We start from the raw sequence: 25,324 nt of genomic DNA on the forward strand, positions 1-25,324 counted from the left end.
TTTAATTTATTTACTTCTGCCTTGATGCAGTAGTCAATCAATAGAGAGTTGTTCAGTTCCCATGAGTTTGTATGCTTTTTGTTTCTCTTGTTGAAATGTAGCTTTGATCTATGATGCTCTAATAGGATGCAGGAGGTTATTTCAATTTTCTTTTATCTGTAGAGACTTACTTAGGGACTGAGTATGTGGTCAATTTTGGAGAATGTTCAGTGAGGTGCTGAGAAGAAAGTTTATTCTTTTATGTTTGAGTGGAATGTTCTATAGATATTTACTAGGTCCATTTGGGTCATGATGTTTATGTGCTCCAGTATTTGTTTAGTTTTTGTCTGGATGATTTGTCCATTGGTGAGAGCAGGGTATTGTAGTCTCTCAATATCAATTTGTGATGGTAAATTTGTGATTTAAGCTGTTATAGTGTTTCCTTTACAAACATGAATGTCCTTTGTTTGGGGCATAGATACTGAGAACTGAGACATACTCTTGGTGGATTTTTCCTTTGATGAATATGAAGTGTCCTTCCCCATTTCTTTTGATTAATTTTTATATTGAAATCCATTTTGTTATATATTAGAATAGCTACACCAGCTTGCTTCTTCTGGCCATTTGCTTGAAAAATCTTTTTCCATCCTTTTACTCTGAGGTAATATCTGTCTTTGGTGTTGAGGTATGTTTCTTATATGCAGCAGAAGGATGGATGCTGCTTTCATGTCTGTTCTGTTAGCCAGTGTCTTTTCATTGGAGAATTTATTTCATTGATATTTGGATACATCAATGACCCATGATTGTTCATTCATGTTGTTTCCTTGTCATTGTTAGTGGTGGTAGTATGATTTATGTGTTTGGTGTGTGTGTGTGTGTGTGTGTGTGTGTGTGTGTGTGTGTATGTGTGTGTGTATGTGTGTGTATGTGTGTGTGTGTATGTGTGTGTATGTGTGTGTGTGTTGTTTATGTTTCCCTTTGTTCAGTTTTGGTGGTATGAGATTTTTCGTTTCCTTAGTTTTCATGGGTATAGTTAAAGAGTTTTTCTTCTAGTATCTTCTGTAGGGCTGGATTGGTGGATAATTATTTAAATTTGACTGTATTATGGAATTTTTTATCTCCATCTTTGGTGATTGAAATTTTTCTGGGTATAGTAGTCTGGTGTGGCATCTGTGGTCACATACAGTCTTTGCACATCTGTCCAGGCCCTTCAGGCTTTTAGGGTCTCCATGGAGGAGTTGCTTGCAATTTTAATAGATCTGTCTTTATATGTCATTTGGCCATTTTCTCTTGCCACTTTCAATATTTTTCTTTATTCTGTGTGTTTAGTGTTTTGATTAATATGTGGCAAGGTGTCTTTCTTTTCTGGTCCTCTCTACTTGGTCTCCTGTAGCCTTCTTGTACCTTATAGACATGCCCTTCTTTAGATTAGGAATTTTTTTCTATGATTTTGTTAAAAGAATATTTTCTGGGCCTTTGAGCTGGGAATCTTCTCCTTCTATTCCTATTATTATTAGGTTTGATCTTTCCATATTGTTCCAGATTTTCTTTATATTTTGTGCCAGGAATTTTTTTTAGAGTTAACATTTTCTTTGACCAATGTATCTATTTATTCTATCATGTCTTCAACACCTGAGATTCTGTCTTCCATCTCTTGTATTCTGTTGGTGATCCTTGTGTCTGTAATTCCTGTTCACTTATCTCTATTTTCCATTCCCACAATTCCCCTCAGTTTGTGTTTTCTTTATTATTTCTATTCCATTTTCATGTCTTGACCAGTTTTATTTGTTTCTTTGTACTGTTTGCTTTTTCTTGGCTTTCTTGACATTATTTAAGGGATTCATTGATTTCCCCAAATTTTTTATTGCTTTTTCCTTAATTTATTTAAGGGATTTATTGATTTCCTCTTTAAGGACTTTTCCATCTTCATAAAGTTGGTTTTAAGGTTGTTTTCTTGTGCTTTAGCTGTGTTGGAATATTCGGGGCTTTCTCTAGTGGGGTGGCTGGGCTTGTCTAGTGACAAATATATGTAGCCCTGGATATTGTTTTTTTTTTTTTTTTTTTTGTTCTTATGCTGAAGTTTAGGTGTCTGGATTTTGAGTCATTATAGGTTTCTGTACTGGTTTCTGGGTTTGTCTTTGTTGTATGCATGTTTTCTTCCTTAGTTTCTATTTCTTGTCTGGTCTTCTATCTGCCATAGCCTGTGCTTAAGAAGAGGATTTCTACCACAGCTTGGGGCTGGACTTCTGATGGCCTGAATGGCCTCTGGTCCAGCAGGGGTTTGCTGCCCAAGTTTGAGGCTGGAGTTCCAGCTATTTGTATGGTCTCTGATTGGCCAGTGATCTTCTGTGTTTCAGGATGCTAGCCTGGCTTCTGGTGGGATAAAAGGCTTCTTGGTGGTTTTAAGGGAGCTGACCTAGTCTTTGGGTTTCAAGATGCTGGTCTGGCCTCTCATGAGAGAGAAGTCTTCCTCCAGAGGTGTGGGCAGGAATATGGTAATGAGAAAGAATAAGGCAGTTGGAGTTATGCTGGGCTAATGTGGTTGAGATGGGGGACAATTTTACTGTGAGTTCAGGTGCTGGTGCAGTAGGAGGCTTCTTCCAGAGGTATGATCGAGGATAAGGTGACAAGGAGAGAAACGACAGGTGGGGTTATGTTGGGCAGGCATGGGTAGGGAGAAAGGGTGGTCTTACCTGGTTTTCAGGATGTTGGCTTGACCTCTGGTAGGTTAGCAGGCTTCAGCAAGAGTTTGGGCTGGGATATGGTAACAAGAAGAGGAAAGGAAGTTGGGGTTCTGCTGGGTGGCTGCAGGCAGTGCTTGGATTGTGTGATGGTGGCTTACTTCATTCAGGGAGCTGGCTTGGTTTCTGATAGGGTAGAAGGCTTCCACCAGAGATCTGAGCCAGGATATAATGACTGAATCAAATGTGAAATATACTGTAATAGAAAAGCATATGAAATTAAATCACATTGCAAACAATTTTGTTAATTGCTGTTGTTTAAGTGTTTATTCTTCCCCCTATAATGACATAATCACCTACAATCACAAATGAATCATTGGTCATTGATTCATTTACTAATAAAGAATTATAAAATCATGGTGTATGCCACAGAAATGTTCATCCCTAAGTACTAGATATGCAATGAAGAACAGTATTTATATACTTGTTAAACTTTGAAAATTAGATCATTGAAAACAAATCTGAATAATACTATCAAAGGTTATAATAATCTAGGAGTTAGGAAATATGATGTTTGAGACATGTCTTTGGACATAACCTATAGGATAACCAAGTGACCTCTGTGCACTAAATTAGAGACAGAGTTTTAAGAAGAACAGAATCTAGTAAATCTGTACAAAGTTTAAGAAGAGGTTTGGCTTGTCTAGGAGATAGAAAAGAAACAAACAAGACTGTAACCTAGCATATTACAAAATGGTGAGGGCAAGATTAGTATAGCATTTGCAGTGTTCATAAGTACATGGTAAAATATTTAGTATAGTTGAAATGTTTAAAAGCATTTTCGTTAAGTGAATTTAGTAATCATATTAATATGCTCATATTTAAGATAATAAGTGGAATATGAGTACAGAGAAAGAGGAAGGAAGGTCGAAATATTAGCCATTCCAGGTGAAATCCCATTGGACTAGGCTTATGACAGGGATAACAGTGAAGATTAGATAGAGCCTTTGAAGAAGTTATGTTGGAGATACAGGATCATTAACATTACAGGGAATGACAATTCACTTTTCCAGAGACAGCATAATAAATTTTTATGATAGCTACTAAACACTCTCCATGGCCATATACTCAATGCTATAGGCTTGTTCCTAACATTTCTATATTATGACACTGAATTAGAAATGAAGTATAGTGAATTCTTCCAGCTCCAAATTAGAAGATTTATCTAACTTACTTTCTGAAAGTTTTATTATTTTACTTTAATATATCTTGATAAAAGACTTTTTCCTTTTGTTCCTTCTTTTCTTCCAATCAACTTACCTAGCCACCTACTATGATCTATAAATATATAGATGATAAGATGTTAGCTTAGCATTAGGTAATGCATGCCATTTTAAAATTTAATTAGTTACAATATACCATTCTCACTTTAACATATTGCTTTGAGTTGTTCCATATTATATCAAATATGAAAGTTTGTACTTCTCATTTATCAAATGCACTAATTTTTTTGCTTCTAAATGTATCTTTTTTAGCTGAATAAAACTATCATTAATATATATACTGTACAGGATAATATTTCAACCCTGTACATAATATCTAACTAGATCAGTGTAATTTACAGATCTATCACCTTTTTGGAGAAACATAATTTTTTCTGATTATCAATTTATTTGATATTAATTTTATTTTTCAGTATACAAATTTATGTAGTACATTGTGAGAATTTAATAATTCAGCACATATATTTGATATACAATGATCAAACAGGAACCAAGCCTGGTTAGTGAGAAATAGGTATAATTTAATATTCCTGCACAGTGAAACTAATGTCAAGTTTTTCTTTAACATACTGTCTTAGTTAGGGTTTCTGTTGCTGTGAAGAGACACTATGACCACAGCAACTCATATACAGGAAGAACATTTAATTGGGGTGGCTTGAATTTCCAGAGCTTTAGTCCATTATCATCGTGGTACGACATGGTAGCATGCAGGCAAACATGAGGTGGGAGAAGGAGTTGAGAGTGCTGCATCTTGACCCACAGACAACATGAAGTGGTCTGCAACACTGGGTATAGCTTGAGGAGATATAAGACCTCAAAGCCTCTCCACACAGCACTTCCTTCAATAAGGTCACACATCAACAAAGCCACACCTCCTAATAGTGCCGCCACCTATGAGCTTACAGGAGCCATTTTCTTTCAAACCAACATATTCTACTCAATGCCCCCATAAACTTGTAGCCATATCATAATGCAAAATACATTTAGTCCACCTTCAAAAATTCGCAGTCTATTACAGTCTCAACAATGTTTAAAATCCAAAATTCCAAGCCTCTTCTGAGATCCATACAATCTCTTAACTGTAACACCCTATAAAATTAAAATAAAAAACAGATCACATACTTCCAACATATAATGACACCATACCAAAATGTAGGAAATGGAGCCTAGTGAGGAAATACTGGAGCAAAGCAATATTGAAAATCAGCTTGGCAAACTCCCAAGTCTGCATTTCCATTTCTGATGTCAAAGCATTCTTCAGATCTCCAACTCCTTCCAGCTTGGTTGTCTGAAACCCACTTCATTCTCTTAGGCTGGTTCCACTCCCTGGTAGCAGCTCTCCTCAGCAGGTATCACATGGCTCTGGCATCTCCAACATTTTAGGGTCTCCAAGGCAATACAGGATTCAACTTCACAGCTCACACACTGACCTCTTTAGGCTTCTTTTCAGGGACACACCTGATACATGCCTGGCACCAGCTCATTCCAATAGCTATTATTTCCAGTAATTATTGGTTTGAAGATTGATTCAGCAATTAAAATTTAAACCTCAGGTGATAACTAAGTTTTCACTTCTTGCATTTCTGGTGCTTCAAGTATTTGTATAACAATTGCAAAATTAAGAAATTACAAGTAAATGGCATAATTTATTTCTCCCAAATATATTATCATCCATATTTCTGTAAATGATGTCAAAATTTCTAAAAGCTTAAGTGACTTAATGAAAGTAGGATATAGACAGCTGAGTCCACATCTAAATTTTTTTTTGAAATGAAGAATACAGTTTCCTAATTGTTCCACTCAACAGCCAATGTATATAAAAACAAGAAGAAGCAGTCTTTTTACGTCATAAAATTTTGTCAGTGTCTTACTAGTAAAAAACCATTTCCAGCACCTATACTGATTCACTTTATACTTCATTCTCTATCCTGAACTATGTGCATTATAATGATATGATTTAAATGATTACCAATACTTCTAGCATGCTTCTAATACACAATTTCTCCAAACCACTGCCACAGGAGAAACAAAAACTGTTTTCTAAAATGCACATACTCATATTATATCATTCTGTATGAAATCTATGATCCATCCAACATATATTCTCTCATCTACTATTATGCCATCTGAAATCTTTACTACATTATAATGCCTCCATTCACCATCACCATTTATTTATTTATTTATTTATTTATTTATTTATTTATTTATTTATTTAGGTTTTTCGAGACAGGGTTTCTCTATGTAGCTTTGCGACTTTCCTGGAACTCACTTGGTAGCCCAGGCTGGCCTCAAACTCACAGAGATCCGCCTGCCTCTGCCTCCCGAGTGCTGGGATTAAAGGCATGCGCCACCACCGCCCAACCACCATCACCATTTATAAGACCCCTCTGATTTTGTTTATGAATATTTATATAATACCAAAATAAATGTATCTGATTAATTGTGAAAGAAACACATTGTTTATATAAATTTAAACACTCAGTCTTGTGCATGGACCTTAATAGCAAAGAGCATTGGCTTAGTGGTCAAAAGCAGATAATATTCCTGCAGATGACCTGAAATCAGTTTCCAGTGCCCATTTTAGGCAGCATACAATTGCCAATAACTCCAGCTATAGAGGATATGATGACCTATTCTGGTATCCACAGGCACATGTTGCATAGACTTACATACACATACATACATACATACATACATACACACTCACACACACAGGAGAGAAAGAGAAAGAGAGACAGAGAGAGAGAGAAAGAGAGACTAATATAGTTAAAATAAAACAAAAAATACTACAAAATTACTGAGGTTTAAAGCACTGAGTGAGCTTTTAAAGAAAAAAAACTGGAAATGCAAAGAGTAAGTGAAATCTCAAAATAAATGTGGGCCTTAACTCTTAAGCAAGTATGTACTTGTTGAATGCTGTTCTCCATTTCCAGTATTTCAGTATGAATTTTTAAAAATCATACTCTAAAATACCTTACGAGGTCATTCCATTTTTTTTTGTATCTGTTGAGATTTGCTTTGTGACAGAGTATGTGGCTGATTTTAGAGAAGGTTCCATGGGTGCTGAAAAGAAAGTATATTCTTTTGTGTTATGGTGGAATGTTCTGTACATGTCTATTAAGTACATTTGAGTCACGTCTGTTAGTTCCTTTATCTCTATGTTAAGTTTCTGTTTGCCAAACCTGTTCAATGGTAAGATTGGGATGTTGAAGTCTCCTACTATTAATGTGTGGGGTTTGATATGTTATATTTTTTGCATACATTTACATTAGATTATATTAGTTTGTCCTACTGTTCATTTTGTTATTTTTCTCATATTTTATTCTATATGTTTAACTCTGACCTATCATTGCATTTTACTTTTATTGTGCCATTTGATTTGCTATGAAATCTATCCACTTAATTATTTCACAGTATTGTACTTTATTCTGCTTTAATGTACTTTGTTATGCCTAAAATACATTACACCATTACATTTTGAGGCAGTATCTCATGAAGCCCATGCTTCCTCAAACTTTGTAATGTAGATGAATCTAGCCTAGTACTCTCGATTCTCTTTCCGCCACTTTGTAATTGCCAGTATTACAGGTATGTATCACCATGCCCAATTTATACTATTTTATGGTTTCTAATTCTTAGCTAATTTCTCCATAAACAGTCAGGATAAGTATAGGAATCACATACGTAAATGCTTACCAACAGATGTGTACATAGAGAGACACTATAAAAGTAATAAATGCCTTTTAGTTGTTGTTTGGGTTGTAAACCTAGATGGTTTTGTTTGAAATACTGGATTTGAACCTTAGTAAAAAATTAGTTGGCTATCTTTTACAGTCTGAATTGTATTAATTATAAGTGGCTTTAATAATATCTAAGTAATTGGTTTATTATTATTCAGTGTGATTTCTATTACAGTTCCTGATACATATTAATCATATATAAGCTGATTTATCTTAGTAAAATCAGTGATGTTTTCTTTTAATATCAATGTTTTTGGATAATAGTATTGTTCTTTCCAAAACAATCAAAAAAGAAAGGTTGTTTTCAATGTGTGATGTACTTTCTCCAAATAGAATCTATATGACATTGGGAAAAATACTCAGCCTCTGTCTCTATTTCCAAACCTTACAAGTGAATAAATTAACTCAGAGTTTGGTTTAGATGAATTTTAAAATTTTGAATTTTCAAAATTTGAAATTGAAAAATTTGAAAACAAAATGTTCAATTTTAAAATTCAACATATCTTATAAAGTGTTCTTAACATACCAGACATATATTAGGTAAGAAGGTGGCTCCATTATAACAACCAGATTCCATTATATTTCAGGCACAGATATTAGTAATAATATAATTGTATTTGCTGACAAATAAGAAAATATGACATGGTTTAAATTGATTTAGTTAGACTTTTCTTTCCAGGGTTCAAATTGATTTAATTATTATTCTTTTTCTTTGTTCCCTTTGATAAAGTTTTTGACACTTTACCACCAATGCGCTATCAGGAGACAATGAGTACCATCCGGACGTGGATACAGCAGTCAGAAAACAAACTCTCAATACCTCATCTTAGTGTCACTGAATATGAAATAATGGAGCAGAGACTCGGAAAATTACAGGTCTGCGGACATTTGAATATCATAAGCAACAAAGAACATGTCTTATTTGTCAAAAATTTGCATTACTGTTTCATTAAATATAAATAAAGATAATTATGGTAGGAATCATAGGTTAGTAATTCAAAAAAAAATGAACAGGAGAATTTGAGACTATAACATGACTTTTTCTTATTTTTATATATAAACAACTTCATAAATATACACAAATATATATGGATATTTGTGTTTAAAGTAAAAGTAGTACCTTTAGAATAATTGTGGAATAAAGCTATAATTTCCTTTTAAGTTTAGTGTATACTTTAATATATCAAGTATGAGTATTAAAATTACATCTTATTATTTTGTCATAATTATATATTTTATGAATCCTGATATCTTTAAGCATAGGTAAAATCAATGAATTTATATAATTTGTTAGGATTTAATTATAAGATTATGATGAATATTTGATAATGAGTAGCTATAACAGCCTAAGTCAGGAAAGTTTAAATACTAATATGAGAAATGCATGTGATGTGAGGACATGTAAGAACTAATTTTTTGTTGATTTTAAAAGTGCCATGTTGTGTATTCATTCTGAAAAACATATAATATAGTTAGAAATCAAGATATTATGTCTATATTTTAAGAATTAAGTTAATAAAACTACTATTACATTTTTGCTATTTCAAGTACCTTTCAAATGGCTGTATATTAGTTCTTTTTAAAATAATTTGAAAGCAATTGCATTTAAATATTTTCTTATGTATAATCCCTAATTGTAGGCCATTTTCTCTATTATAATATAGAAAAATAGCAGTAGGGTTCGTCTTTCTACATATTTGGTGTAGTAATTCTGATGTTCACTTGAATGTGTGACCCACAGAACTAATAAACTTCAGAAAAAAATGAGCATATAAAAGAAAAGCACTTGCAAAGTAAAGAAAGTACAAAACAAATGTTTCATTAATGACTAGAAATGTATATTAGAACAGAAAAACAAGTTAAAAATGAGCAGTCATAAGTACCTTTGGGAATGTATAGGGACCATGTGTCATAAGGGAAAACCAAAATTACTATGTACCAGGAAGTGTTTTCAAAAAATTAGAATGGTGAAATATTTTAAAATATCTGGTAGAGAGGAGAGTCATACATGTCAGTAAGATACAAGTACAGCCAATCCAAAAACACCAAAGAAAAGAAAAACAACACAAAGAAAATTTTTTTTCTAAATCCAAGGAATAATCTTCTAATGAAAGTCACCAAGGAGATAATAAACATTGAGTAATCCTATGACAAGTTTTAAATGCAATTCTAAACGATGAAGTACAGAATGAGACATAATCTTTCCTAGAACGTAGTATAAGTTATAAGTAAAAAAAATCTCATTTAATTATGGGAATTTAATTTTTTGAGGCTATCTCTTCAGTATCTTATATTGATACATAATTTTCATTCAATTGTACATATTAACATAATTTATGAAAATCTGCATATTTACAAAAAAATAAAATTATGTTTAATGATACAAATAGATGAATGTAAACACAATTCATAAAAGTGGAAAGTTAGAAAATAATTATAAAACTTTAATTGATATTAGTACTCAGCTATCTTAATAGTACATTCAATTTTGATCACACATATGAAATACAATTTAGTGATAATTTTAAGAAGGAAGGTTAAAGATTTGCTTATTGAGGTTTCATTATAGGTGAATTAAAATGCATTACTTTTATAATAAGCCTAATTATTAATATGTAGACATTCAGTAAAATTGGGTATACTAAATTTCTGGCTAAATAAAATATGATTTAGAACCCATTACACATTATTCGTAAGAATATATGTAGACTGTTTTATCAGAAATTCTACTTTATTTAGGTCTTTATGTATGCTTTCAATTAAATTCTTCTTGATGTGGGATAAACTTACCAATTATGCATCATTTAGTGTAAATCCACCTTGCTTTTTAATTTTGAGGCTTTGCAAAGTTCTTTGAAAGAGCAAGAAAGTGGCTTCAACTATCTGAGCACCACTGTGAAGGAGATGTCCAAGAAAGCACCTTCAGATATAAGCCACAAATATCAGTTAGAATTTGAAGAGGTTGAGGGACGCTGGAAGAAGCTCTCTTCCCATTTGACGGAATATTGCCAAAAGATAGAGGAACATATGAATAAACTTCGAAAAATTCAGGTAAGCCTAGGTTTTGATTTTTATATTCATACTTATTTTCCACATAGCAGAGCATTGTAAAATGTCATGGAAAATAGATATTTGACCCCCACAGTCCATCAAAGACATCAATGAGATTAAAAGACAAATCTTTCACAAATGAGTATAACTATTTTTATGCCGGGCGGTGGTGGCACACGCCTTTAATCACAGCACTCGGGAGGCAGAGGCAGGTGGATCTTTGTGAGTTCGAGGCCAGCCTGGGCTACCAAGTGAGTTCCAGGAAAAGGCGCAAAGCTACACAGAGAAACCCTGTCTCGAAAAACCAAAAAAAAAAGAAAAAAAAAAAAAGAAAAGAAAACAGCAGTGAGTTATTCTTCTTGGATTTTCTATAAAATGTAATTGATTCTTTTCACTAGCACCAGTTATAGTTCAAATTTTTGACATAATAATTTAAAACATGCATATTCCATTAGTTATATTTTCCTTAAGCTGCGTATATAATTTACCACACACATACATAAATACACATATATTACATATACATGTATTATATGTATAACAGGCATATATTTTCAATACCACATTTCACTTTTGAGTATGTGTTTAATTTCTGCTACATTGCCTTCCCTCCAATGACTTCTATTAACTTAATATTTTAGTAGTTCTTTTTATTTAGAGACTGGGTTCCTCTCTGTAGCTTTGCGCCTTTCCTGGAACTTACTCTGTAGTCCAGGCTGGCCTTGAACTTCACAGAGATCAGCCTGCCTCTGCCTCTGGAGTGCGCCAACATTGCCTGGTTTATTTTAGTAGTTCTACTACACTAATAATAACCTGGACTGAATATAGTAATTCAATAATTACATTTGAGTCTGAGATTCTAAAGTAGTTAATTGTAGCTAGAGTTTTCCAGTCCTGACTGGCCCATGGTCAAGACGAATCTCTCTCACCCACCAGTCCTACAGCCACTCAGACTCACACAGAGACTTATATTGCTTACAAACTGTATAGCTGTGGCAGGCTTCTTGCTATCTAATTCTTCTATCTTAAATTAACCCATGTCTATTAGTCTATAAATTGCCACATGGCTTGTGGCTTACCGGTATCTTTTACTGGTCAAAGAAGAAATTAAAAACTTTGTCTTTAAACATAACAAAATCTTCCCTGAAAATCCTCAACTGAAGGAACTGTTTAAACTGTCAACTGCAGAGAACAATTTGTGCAAGTTCAGGTTTAGGGACACTATAAAGACACCATTACATTGAGTTTATTGTTCATCGTTTGTTTTATGTACACTAAGGGCACATTATTAGTATTATCATTCATTGTTTTGTAACTTAAAATTTCTCAAGAGGTACCATGATTTAATATTCTCTAGATGAACATCATAAAACCACATTTGGTAGTATTTTTTTATTTTTAACAATAACAGACTCAACACACCAATGCTCATACTATAGACCATAAAATGCAGTCTTAGAAATATATTATTTTCAAGAATAGCTACAATGAGACATCCCTCAAACATGGAAATTGTTTTCCAGCTTATGTTCAGACATATCATAATAATCAACTGTGTCAAGAACAATCAGCACTTAGTAATACCTTAAAATTGTTTTTTCATTCCAGAATCACATAAAAACCTTGAAGAAATGGATGGCTGAAGTTGATGTTTTCCTGAAAGAGGAATGGCCTGCCCTGGGGGATTCTGAAATTCTAAAAAAGCAGCTGAAGCAATGCAGAGTAAGCTTTTTATTGGATGCTTTTCAAATGATATCTTTTATATGGAAAATACTGTTTAGTTAGCTTAGTCACTTGCTGATGGGACAGTTCCCAATACCTGAATACATTTTGGATGTACTAGCACCTAGTGCATAAAGGTCTTGGATATTGCTAAACATTCTTCAAGGCCCTCAGAAAAATTGTTTAAGCATCCAAAATATCACTAGTGCCAGTATTTCCTATTATTTGGGCCTCACTTAATAAATCTTAACACAAAATTCCATATAATTTAAAGAAAACTTTAAGGTACTTATTAGCTCTTACTGTAGGTTATTATTCATATTAGATTGCATTTCAATGGACTATATAATAGTGTGTGTGTGTGTGTGTGTGTGTGTGTGTGTGTGTGTGTGTGTTGTACACATTGCAGGAGTGACAGAGGCTAATATCATGTGCTTTCTTCTCTTGCTTTCCATTGTATTTTTTGAGACAGTCTCTCAATGAAATTGTAGCTCATCAGTTGTCTAATCTTCCTAAGTCGCAAGCACTGGGTGTACATTTTTCTTTGCAAGCAGTAAAATAAGTACACACAACACTGTGGCAAGGTTTTTACATGTGTGTGTATATATGAATTTAAGTCCTCTTTTCATAGCAACATTTTTGTCCACTGACCCATCTTCTAAGCCCAACAATATATATTTCTGAAAGGTTATTCATCAGACCATTGTCTTGCAACACAGAGAAAGTAATCATTCTCTTTATATAACTTGCTTTTCAAGTAGAACCTAAAAAAAAATCATGTCATCATATTATGAACAATTATTAAAGTATTCTGTTTTTCAAAACCAAAATTACTTTGAATCTATTCATATATGACGCACATCAATTTGACTCATTTTCTAGCAAGAAATATCAAGTTTATTTGAAAGTCGTCTTGAGAAAAGTATCATATATATAGATAATTCCCTGCATCATTCATGGTAAAAAAAAACAGCCAATAAATACTTTAAGGACGTTATATAGATAGATTTACATTTTTGTTACTATTTTAATAGTCAAAATCCATGTAGGATGTGGTGATGTATATATGATCATAAAATTTGTGGCAGTACTTTTTCAGTCATGTTAAACAAAATGTTGTTTCCTTAGCTTTTAGTCAGTGATATTCAGACAATAAAGCCCAGTCTAAACAGTGTCAATGAAGGTGGGCAGAAGATAAAGTGTGAAGCTGAACAAGAGTTTGCATCCAGACTTGAAACAGAACTCAGAGAACTTAACACGCAGTGGGATCACATGTGCCGCCAGGTATGAGCATTTAGTTCACATGTGTCGCCAGGTATGAGCATTTAGTTCACTGTGGCTAATTTGGTCAGCCTTCATCATTATCTTCATTTAAAACTTTCTTCCTGACTATGTTGACTGTCAAAAATCATTCTTATTTCAAACAAATTCACCAGTTTCTGTCATACATGACTACTTTTTAGTCAGTATTTTCAATAGTGCCTAATTACCATACTTTTCAAGTAAAATAAAATTTCTAAAAATGCATCAATTTTATTAATTGACTTAATGAGGATAGAATGTATATTTACATTTACTAGGTATGGAAATAAACTCTATATTCATATCCAAGCTTGCCAATTAATACAGCATTTTTGTAGATATTTATTTCTAATTTCAGCATTAAATTGTGGAAAATAAAGCACATTTATAAGCAGTGTGTATCAAATAGTTCATGCACAAAACATGACGTTTTGAACTAAAACAATGATTGCTTTTAAGTTTAGTAATTTGAAAGTTAAAGACAAGTTTAATTTATGTATTATAGAGTCTTTGGTTATTTTTAAGTACCCTTCTAATTTGAAAAGAAATAATGCCAAAAGGTAAAAGTTAAGTTTGAAAAAGGAAAGAATTTATAATAGAAAGTCAAAGCAAATATGTGCAGTTAATACAATCATTGACAAATGCTTAACTGTTCTGTTAACTCACAGATGAGATAGCCCTGGGTCAGCTAACTTGTAGTCATTGATAGAAGAGTTGCCCAGAGTAAAAGAAAAAAAAAAACTTAAATGGTGGATTATATCTCTGAAAATTTCCCACAAGGCCTGGATGAAATGTATTAGTTTTAGTAAGAACCTAAACAGAGGACTAGAAAGAATACAAATATTTTACTGAGAAAAAAGTGGAGTGAGCAGCTCAGTGCTACTCAGATTTTCATATTTTATAGAACCATATTTTTATAACTTTTCAATTCTTCAAGTTTTCTTGCTTAAGACCTACTGTCTTCTATAATGTGTATTAAGAAATCACTATTAATTAATGTTTTGAATTTACTGACACGTTGCTTAACAAAAGCTAGCCATGGAGCCTAACCATATTCCAATCCTGGTATTGAATGATAAAAATTTTTATATTCTTTTCTTTCTTGATATATCACATTCTACATACCCTTCCTTTTGCCAAATGATCTAGGTTTCAAGAGGGTGGGATGTGTTGGTTCCACTTCACTGTTCCAGGGGAAACATAGAAATGGAATATTTTCTATCCTTTATAGAAATATTTGCACATTATAATGAAGACATGGTGTTTTCTCTTATGTCAAAGGATAAATTGTTTGTCTGTAGTAGTTGAAGATAATTAACAATCCCTAACTCTGATTTTTAATATTATACAATGATAAAGAATATGCATTATAACTAAAAAATAACAAAGAAGAAAAGCAACATTATTTGAAATTTCAGAGATAATATATCTAAATGAACAATGTCAAGACTTTAGCTATTTTTTTTAAAAAAGGATAATATTTATCAAAGTAGTCCACAAATTATTGAACTAAGAACAAAGAAAATAAGGAGGTAAGGGAGAGGAAAAGGAGATTTTTTTGTGTTTATATATACCTCAAATCACCATAGTCTGTAGATATGTATTAAATTATTAAAATGTAATGAAGATATAGCTCAGTTAAAATATTTTATTCATTTATTTCCTTTGCTTATTTATTTGACTGGAATTATTAAACCTTTATTATAAGATGTAAATTGGATATAAAATGGACATTTTACTTATCCTCATGAAAATTATAAGTAACAGAGAAGATGAAGTTGAATTAGTTAATCATTATCTAAGTAGACCAAGATTATTTCTTATTCTGATGTCATAGATTAAAGGATATGGGTGAAATAGTACTCAATATTAGACTTGAAAATTTCACAACAGAAGACATGAACAACTTTCTGCTTTATCTATTATGAGACTAGAATACAATATATCATCTGATATTGATAATTGTGTAGTTCATGACAAGCAATTTGGTGTTGTCAATGTGTTATATTTAGGAGGAAATGCCATGCTAGACTAAAGTGTTTCCATATGATCATTTTCATATAGGAGAAGACAAAAATTTTGTAATTTTTCTCTGGCTAGTAAAGTCATGGATTGTCAAATTTGTAAAAAGATTTTAGAAGCTAGGCTCACTAACAAAATCTTAGGTTACTTACAGACATGAAGAAAGACAAACAATGTTATCTTTCTAGGCACTGAGCCTATTCATTCTGATTGGAAAGACTTTCTCTTCCAGGACACTCATCATCTCAGAATGTACCTTTCTGTCCTTTAAAATCTTGCTTCTGTCCCCTTTCCTCCAGTTTACTTGTAGAGTGTAGCATAATTTTTTTTTTAACTACAAATCTTGACTAAAGTCTATTAGTCTTTTTAATACTCTGTATCTTTAAATGCTTCATAAGATTCAGGGAAAGAATAGTAACTATCTAAAAATTTAATATCACATTGGCTTAGGATCTTTATGGGTTCACTGTGAAAAAATATGTATTTATTAGAATAATTGTCAAATTTACGGTTGATGAGATATATGAGTGAAAAAAAATTATTTGTATTTGGTAGATAGGTTGGTATATTGACCTAGAGAGAAAAAAGTAATAATTATATTGCATTCATTATGATTGATTTGTAATTCTACAGATATTTAGTAGCAAAAAATGCTAAAAATTTCGTTTCTCTGAAACAAAGCATTATTTAAAATACAGAAACTTGTTCAAGTTCTGAAACTTGAAACAGTTCAGTTTCTTAAACAGAAACACCATTTAAGGAGTTACACTTGAATGGAAGTGAGGCATTTTACACTAAGTGTAATAGCATGGAGGTACATTATAACAAGCTGTTCAAATACAGGGCATTGTTTTAGAAGTTGTAAGTTTTGCTCTTTTTCTGATAAATGAGTACTAAATTATAGAACAACTTAAATTTTCAGAAAGTGATATGGTTTTAAAAACTAGACTTTAAAAAATGGGTCTATTGCTCCATGATCCAGGGTTTGTCTACTTTCAGGGATTCCCGGGGTCCAATCTTCAGCACTAAAAATAAAATAACCAATAAAACGAAACAACACCATCAGACATCCAATTCAAATTTCTATATACATTATTTACCTTGATTTTCAAATACAGTATATATATATGTGTATATATATGTGTGTGTGTATATACATATACATATATATATATATATATATATTTGAGCAGCTTTTAATTTTCAGTAGATAGGTTAATGGTAGAACCTATCTATATAATAATTTGTTTATTCTCCCATTAAAGCATACAGAGAATTTTTTCTAATCAACTGCTATTTCTAAGATACATTGAAGCGCATATATGCAACTCTATATACTCTGATTTACTCTTATGTATTAAAAAAAGAAATTTAGATTCAAGAGTATTAGACTTTAAACCTATTTGACTAATATAATACCTTAAGGTTGCATGCTATTGTGTATTATTCTTAACAGGCATGGAAACTTCTTGCCTCCTCTTCCAATTGATCATCTTCACTACTTATTCTTTCCCTATTTTATAAATGAAAATATATTAATTTTGGTTACTTAACTATTAGTCATATTTGAACATCCTCTGCAAGTATACCCATTACACATGTGATCCATATTACATAACATCATATGTGATGTATATCTATCTATCTAATATATATATATATATATGTGTGTGTGTGTGTGTGTGTGTGTGTGTGTGTGTATTGTACATAGCCGTATATTCTTTTTAATGACCCATATGTACACTTAAGTTTATGAGAAATTTTAATAACCATAAGAATTTAAATACTAGGACATTTAAAATTGCACTCAAAATATACATAAATACAAAGTAGCCACTTGTGTATGTGCCAGTAAAATTATTAACTGCACATATTTTCTTTTTTTGTTTTTTTTTTCTATTCACAAAGAGAATTGCTACATAAAACAATGAGAATATTATAATATAGAAACTTGGTTATTTTATTAACTATGCTAATTAAATGGCTCCAGCTTATATTTATAACTGTACAGCATATTCAAATCCCATACGTTTTTGTTCTCTTTTGTTTGTTTTTTTTTGTTGGTGGTATTTTCTTATTGTTTGTTTCATTGTTTTTGTGTAGAAATAGAGTTTAATCAAAGGCTGTTGTATAACTCACTTACTTGGTGTGATCTCATGATAGCCTCCCAGAGTGTTGGATTGTAATCATAGTCCACAATGATTGGCTGTCATGAGGTTTTACTAATCTTGTGTATAAGAATATATTGAGAGTAATTATGAAATAGCATTCTAAATGTAATGAGCTTAATTGAAGTGTTAGTCTGATCTATTGCTAAATTAGTCCATTTTTCCAGAAAATAATAGTGGGTCTTTCTAGTGTTTTCTTCAGTTGCATACCCTGGTCAGCTCTGCTGGTCTGATCATCAATCCTCCAAGTTCCTTTTAGTGAGGGATAGTTGTGAGAAAACCACAGTACCAGTCTCTGCTAAATTGTCCATGCATTGTGTGAAACAATACCAAGAGGACCCAGGTCATCTCAATTGCCCCTTTCATAGGATAGGAAGTGAAAGCTGGTTGTTTATATTATTACACATGGTCCTTCTTGCTTTATCTTTGCTGTCTAAGCTATTTGTTATTTATATACTGATCAGTAAGTAATATGGTGAAAATAATGCATTTCACTGCCAATCCTTATGTTTTACCTTTTGTTGTTTTTGTTTGTTGGATTTTATGAAAGGTCTACACCAGAAAGGAAGCCTTGAAAGCAGGTTTGGATAAAACTGTAAGCCTCCAGAAAGATCTATCAGAGATGCATGAGTGGATGACACAAGCTGAAGAAGAATATCTAGAGAGAGATTTTGAATATAAAACTCCAGATGAATTACAGACTGCAGTTGAAGAGATGAAGGTAAAAGAAAACAAAGAAAGAAAAAAATAAAAAGAATTAGAACATCGTTAAAATTGTGATTCTGAAAAATCTATAGTTTTTGTACCACTGTTCTTTTAGGAACATGGAAATAGTGCTTATAGTGACTTTCAAAAAAGAATCCCAATAGTTTTATAAAATAGAGAAAGATTACTGATTACAAGACAATTGATGGGTGTGAGATGCTACTTTGCAAAAAGTTTGATTTGTAAAACATCTGTGAGGAAGTACATTTTATGTGAGAGATGTGAGTCATGAGAAAAAGCCAATGTTCAAAAATAAATCACAGAAGCACATTCCTGTCACAGGAAATACTTCTAGCAAAGATCCTATGATGAATTGGGAAATGAAATAATAAAGAACTGCCTACACCAAAGCAGTAGAACAGAGGCTAAGTAACTTGAGATTCATTTGAGGCAATGGATAAATATCCATTAACACCAGAGTTGTGAAGGCTATGATAGGAAACTGCATTCTGAGTAAACAGAGTAGATCTTTTAAGGTTTCTCATTAAAATCTATGATGATTTCAAATTTGATTGTGAGAAGGTCATGATGAGACTAGCTATATTAACAGTAGGTACGTTGAAGGTAATACAAATCATTCTTTCTCTGCTAATCAGAAATACATAAGGCAAGTCCCCAACTATGACTATTCATGTTTTTTTTTAAATTTATTTATTTATTATGTATACAGAGGAGGGTGCCAGATCCCATTACAGATGGTTGTGAGCCACCATGTGGTTGCTGGGAGTTGAACTCAGGACCTCTGGAAGAGCAATCGGTGCTCTTATCCTCTGAGCTATCTCTCCAGCCCCGACTATTCATGTTTTATCTGTAGTAGAACATGGATGGATGATATGTCATCCCATTCCATTTTGACCTTATATATTTTAGCCTAGCACCTTTATGATTTTCAAAGTCCTTGCCAGCTGTTGTGTTCCATCCCATAATATCAAAGTTATCTGGTGGCTTTTTTCTATCACCTCTAATAAAAATCAATAAATACAACTTCAGATCTCTGAGAAGATAAATGCTGCTTTATTAGCTTCTTTGTTTCTTGCTGGATTCTTTGGTTTGGCTCAGTGTCTTGCGTCTTGCTCAATGTCTATCTGTCTATTCTGTATCTTTATAAATACTCCATGCTAACTTCTTGTGCCACTGGAGCAAGCACTGTTGAATATATATATATATATATATATATATATATATATATATATTATATATATACCACCCAGTGAGATAGTTTTTTTTATTTCCATGGATGGAGAGTCCTAGTGAGCTTCAAATTTTAAAATTATGAAAACAATTGTGAAAGTAAGTGAAAGGTCCAATCAATTCGTTTGCTTTGATTGGCATGTTTAAGTAATTGGTCTAGCTAAACAATTGGTGCAATATGCTGGAAAATTGAAAGGGAATGACTCAAGCAGCCTCTGGCAACAGCAGCTAAGGGAACTAGCAAAAATTCCAATTTCTTGACATTGTGCTTATAAGTCAAGGAATTTCTTGAGGTCGGTTTGCTGTCTGGTGTACAATGATGGGACTTGCTACAGATTTCTAACTGTGCTCATTTGAAGAGCAATTTCATTTGTATTCTTGCAAATACCAGCAGACTTCTTTGCATATCAGTCACTAAGAGACAAAACAGAGATCTCCTTTATGCTTATTTTTCCCTGTCATTAAAATGACACTACTGCTTGGTAATTGATCTTATTTTTTACAAGTAAACAAAAATTTTCTTCTGTCATAAAGGAACTAAAGGGAGTTTTTGATGAGCAGCCTCCTACTTTGAATGTCTTTTGGAGACCATCATTGATTATATTCTTAAACTTTGTAACAAAAAGCCTTTACATTTATTTTAATATATTTCCTTTATTAATATAGCTCTGCTTCTGTTTTAATCCCGGAGCTTAGGAAAACAGAGACTTGTAATAAAAAGAAATAATTGAAGCATACATTTTTTTAATGACTAAAGCAGTGATATTTGTTCTTGAGATGGCATCAGAATGACCTGGAGGATGTGTATAAAAAATTACTTAGAGGATGGTGAGATGGCTTACTGGCAAAAGTGCTTGTTGCCAAGCTAGAGGACCCAAGTTCCAACTCTTGGGCCCAGTGGTGGAAGGAGAGGACCATTTATCACAAATTGTTTTTTGACATCCAGATGTATATATATGCTCAGATGTAATAAGTAATAAATGATAAGTAAAATATATGATGCTGTGCCCAAGATTCAGAATTTGAATATTGCTAATGTGAGGCAACTGATTATTGTATAGGAATATATGAATCTAACTATATGTGTCTCTCTCTCTCTATATATATATATATATATATATATATATATATAGATATATATGCCAAAAGATACCTTTTTATGAAGACAGTATCTAAATTCTATCAAACAATTATGGGCTCCATTGTTAATACCCATCTGAATTTGAACCTTTTGTACAATGTACAACATTGTATAAAAATTGGAAAATCAAGAAAAAAATTCTCCCTATTTAGATAGGTCCTAAGTTATTTCTAGTTTTTATAAATGGTGATGGCACTTGTTGAAGATATTATAACCTTTCTTTCTCAGCCCACACCAGTCTTCAGGTTAGCTCAACACAAACTATCACAAAGAAAAGACATACCCTCGTGACATTGACTTAAATCATTTTACTCTTCCTGAATGTCTAATAAAGGATAACAAAATGTCTTTGAAGGATTGATCAAGTGAGGAGGCAATGTGTCAATATTGGCACAGTGATGCTGAAAGATCAAGAATCTTGAAAGTTGTTGATCATGTTAAGATTACTACAGGAAAAATATGATTCTAATAGAAACAAACCCCAAGCTCACATGATGTCAAAATTTTTTACAAGAATGAACAGAAACTTTTGTTTTTAAGTTGAAATCTATGAAGGCCCACATTTTATAGTTAAAATGTCTTGTGTTTTCCATCATAATATGTATTTTATGGCATGTTGAAACTAAATCCAAAGGAAAGGCCAATTATGCTGAAAATATAAATACATGAACCAGCATTTTATACCTCTCTTTCCCATGTCCTTCCCATATTCTGAATTCTTCCTACTATTTGTATTTAGGACCAAATTACAGTAGCCAAAATCTGCATTGTTTTGCCTGAGATCCACTTTAAAATTTTGTGATATGCTACAAGTATTAGGAAAGTAAAATTGTCTCAACTGCCTTTCAACCAATGGTGGAAGAATATGTGTATACAACTCTGCAATTCCCTTACCCATGAAAGCAAAAATTCTGAGGTAAACATTTCCCAGAGCTTTCCTGTAGGACTAATGTCTACTCATTAATTAAATTGGCTAGAAATATCCTTAGATCTTCATAATTTTTCTTCACTTTCTTATGCCCACTACATATTCAGCTAATGACATTTCCTTCATAAGCAACATACACTTCATCTACTTATAGGTGGTATTGTTGAAGTCAGGAATAATCTAAACTACAGATTCTCTCTCTCTCTCTCTCTCTCTCTCTCTCTCTCTCTCTCTCTCTCTCTCTCTCTCTTTCTGTGTGTGTGTATGTTGTAAAATGCATTTTCACATTGTAGCAATATAGGTTAAGTGTACATGGCCTCCAACTAAATTACACAGACTACTTTCTTATGAGGATTATTTGGTTTCTTAATCTCTTTACAATGAGCAAAACACACATGGTGGGGAATCCTTGATAGTATGAACAAAACAAAAGCAACCAAAACATTTGTGTTAACGCCAGATGATGTTGAAGAGCAACTGGGGCCTTTGCATACATAGGTTATTGCCAATGAGTAGGGATAACTCTACTATCCAATCACTTATCTGTCTAGAGGAAAATAAGAATGAGACTGAAGTCATGATGACTAAAGAAGCCCCAGCCATTCAACAGAACCATAACAGTGGACAAGGGCGTGTTTTATATGTTGTGCTATTGTTGCTGGAGAGCTTCTCTCCAGGTTCCCCAAGCCCCGCAGTCCCACAATCCACGTATAAAATAATCACTCAGACGCTTATATCACTTATAAACTGTATGGCCGTGGCAGGCTTCTTGTTAACTGTTCTTTTATCTTAAATTAACCCATTTTTATAAATCTATACCTTGCCACGTGACTGGTGGCTTACTGGCGTCTTCACATGCTGCCTCTCCTGGCGGTGGCTGCAGTGTCTCTCCCCTCAGCCTTCCGCTTCCCAGAATTCTCCTCTCTCCTTGTCCCACCTACTTCCTGCCTGGTCACTGGCCATCAGTGTTTTATTTATATAGAACAATATCCATAGTACTTCCCTTTTTTCTTTTTTTTTAAAAAGGAAGGTTTTAACTTTAACATGGTAAAATTATATATAACAAAACAATTACCGAGCAAGAATTATAGTTACAATATTAAAGATGTCCTATCTATCTTATATTTGTGAGTTTAAGGTTTTATATCTAACTTATCTTTTATCATAACTGAGTAAATTACAACTATCTAGTCTTCAACCACATCAAAGACCTGAGAAGGAACATAATGGTACCTGAGAAATGGTAGATGGAGGCAAGCAACTTTCGGGAATCTTGCAAAAGTAGACCAAGACAGCTGGCAGCCTGGACAGTCACCTAATGTTTCTCAGCATTGTTGGTGCATTCAAATTGGCTACAGGCCTAGAGTATCTGACACACCATTTTCAGAAGCAGGATTTCTGAAAGACCATCTTACCCTGTCTTGGCAGAGTACAGTGGTCGCTTTCCTTGTGTCCCGCTTGTCCAGAAAGGACAGCATTGCATTTGTACTGTCAGCCATCAAGGCAAGGGCAGTTCTTTGCCCAGTAGGCCATTTTGTGCCAAAAAGACAAACTTCCAAATGGAAATGTCTTAGAAGCCCAACATTCTCTCGGGATCAATTGGTGCAGCCAGGAGCAATTGTGTCTCACGTCAACAGAATTATAAGTTATTTAAATGCCATATTCTCTAGGTCTATGAAGTGTTTGAAGATTACCTATCTATCTGAAATATATCTATGTATACCTAGAAGACTTAACTAACATGGCTACAAATATGATTATCATAGATGACTGATTATTAATCTATTTTTTAATTATCCATTACAATTTTAAATGAGTTACATAAACATAATACCTCAAACAAGAATAGAAATACATATATACAGTATAACAAAATTAACTTCAAGTTTGTATCAACAAACTAAAATCTATACCAATGTAAAACATTTTAAACAAGTTGTTCTTTAAAAGTAGATTCATTAATCTACCCTTTTATCTTATCATCTCTATATCCTCCTATATATTTATATCATGTCCCCTTTTCTTTTTTAGAAAGAGATCACATTTATAATCAACCTGTTTTAAATAAAAATATTGGTTTTTCTCTGTCCCACACCAGAGGGCTCTTCTGATTTGGGACGCAAGAATCTCTTAACCATTTATTTTTTTTAATATGTCTGGGTTTAGAGGGGGAGTGAGCCAATTCCACCTCTAAAGCCAGCTTGGTATATTTGGGAATTTGGGCGTAGCATCTCTTACTACTTCCTGCTGGAGGGGGGCGCTGTATCTTATGGGGATACAAAGAGAATTTTAGGCCTATGGGGTAGTCCTTGAGGCTGTATTGTATGAACCAGTTGCCGTGAAACAGCTCTGGATGTTGGATCATCTGGGCCATGGTGTCATCGGAGACCTTTCAGGGGGTCTTGGCTGGTCAAACCTGATGTATCTTAATCTGGAACAAATCCACAGCCTCTGGCTTTCTGTGGAAACAAAAGCAAAACCTCTTTTCCAAAGTAACATATCCTTATATCCAAATTTTGAAGTCAAGGTACCTTTAAAATATACATTTTGGCATAACTCAACAGCTTTTGCAATCAAATATTTTTGTTTAGTTATGAATATCAAAGAGAACATAATCCAGATTCTCTGTGTGGTAGCCATCTTTATGTGGCTTATGTTTTATATTACCTTGAGCCTTGAGCCTATTGCTTTAAACTGCACCATTGTAAGCCTGAAAAGGTGCTGTGGCTGCTGGCTCCGCCCACTTCAGCTTCCCAACATGGCAGTGGTACGTTTTCCGCCAGCTCTGGGAGTCATCAAGTCTCAGAAATAGTGGGTCTAAGCTTTTATCAAAGCAGCGTGTAGCCCAGAAACCTTTTTTTTAAAAAAAAATGCTAGTAAAGACTAAATCTACTACACAGCATAATGTGCCTCTGGCAGACCCCTCATTCCCGCCATACTGCCGGTCAAACGCACTCGCCAGGAACCCGCCAGTGTTCAAACCTGCGTTTTGCGGCGTCTAGCTGCTCATATGAGACAAGAAGCAGGAACCTGGTTTTGGCTCTGTTTAGAATTGGTTATTAAATATTCTCAGGTTTAAGGTGGAAACTCGAGCCGTTGGGCGCCATTTGTTGCTGGAGAGCTTCTCTCCAGGTTCCCCAAGCCCCGCAGTCCCACAATCCACGTATAAAATAATCACTCAGACGCTTATATCACTTATAAACTGTATGGCCGTGGCAGGCTTCTTGCTAACTGTTCTTTTATCTTAAATTAACCCATTTTTATAAATCTATACCTTGCCACGTGACTGGTGGCTTACCGGCGTCTTCACATGCTGCCTCTCCTGGCGGTGGCTGCAGTGTCTCTCCC

General features: G+C 33.4%; 1 protein-coding gene across 8 annotated transcripts in view; it reads left to right on the top strand.

Moving 5' to 3' along the window:
* Dmd (dystrophin) overlaps positions 1–25,324 on the top strand; it is a 2,209,767-nt gene that overhangs the window by 892,268 nt on the left and 1,292,175 nt on the right. For all 8 annotated transcript variants that reach the window (XM_028881805.2, XM_037198928.1, XM_037198927.1 and 5 more), the window contains exons 22-26: positions 8,417–8,562; positions 10,525–10,737; positions 12,346–12,459; positions 13,588–13,743; positions 18,502–18,672. In XM_028881805.2, coding sequence (XP_028737638.1) covers positions 8,417–8,562; positions 10,525–10,737; positions 12,346–12,459; positions 13,588–13,743; positions 18,502–18,672 — 800 coding nt within the window. The remainder of the gene's footprint in view (positions 1–8,416; positions 8,563–10,524; positions 10,738–12,345; positions 12,460–13,587; positions 13,744–18,501; positions 18,673–25,324) is intronic.

The sequence above is a fragment of the Peromyscus leucopus genome, chromosome X, assembly GCF_004664715.2.
Source record: "Peromyscus leucopus breed LL Stock chromosome X, UCI_PerLeu_2.1, whole genome shotgun sequence".
Lineage (NCBI taxonomy): Eukaryota > Metazoa > Chordata > Mammalia > Rodentia > Cricetidae > Peromyscus > Peromyscus leucopus.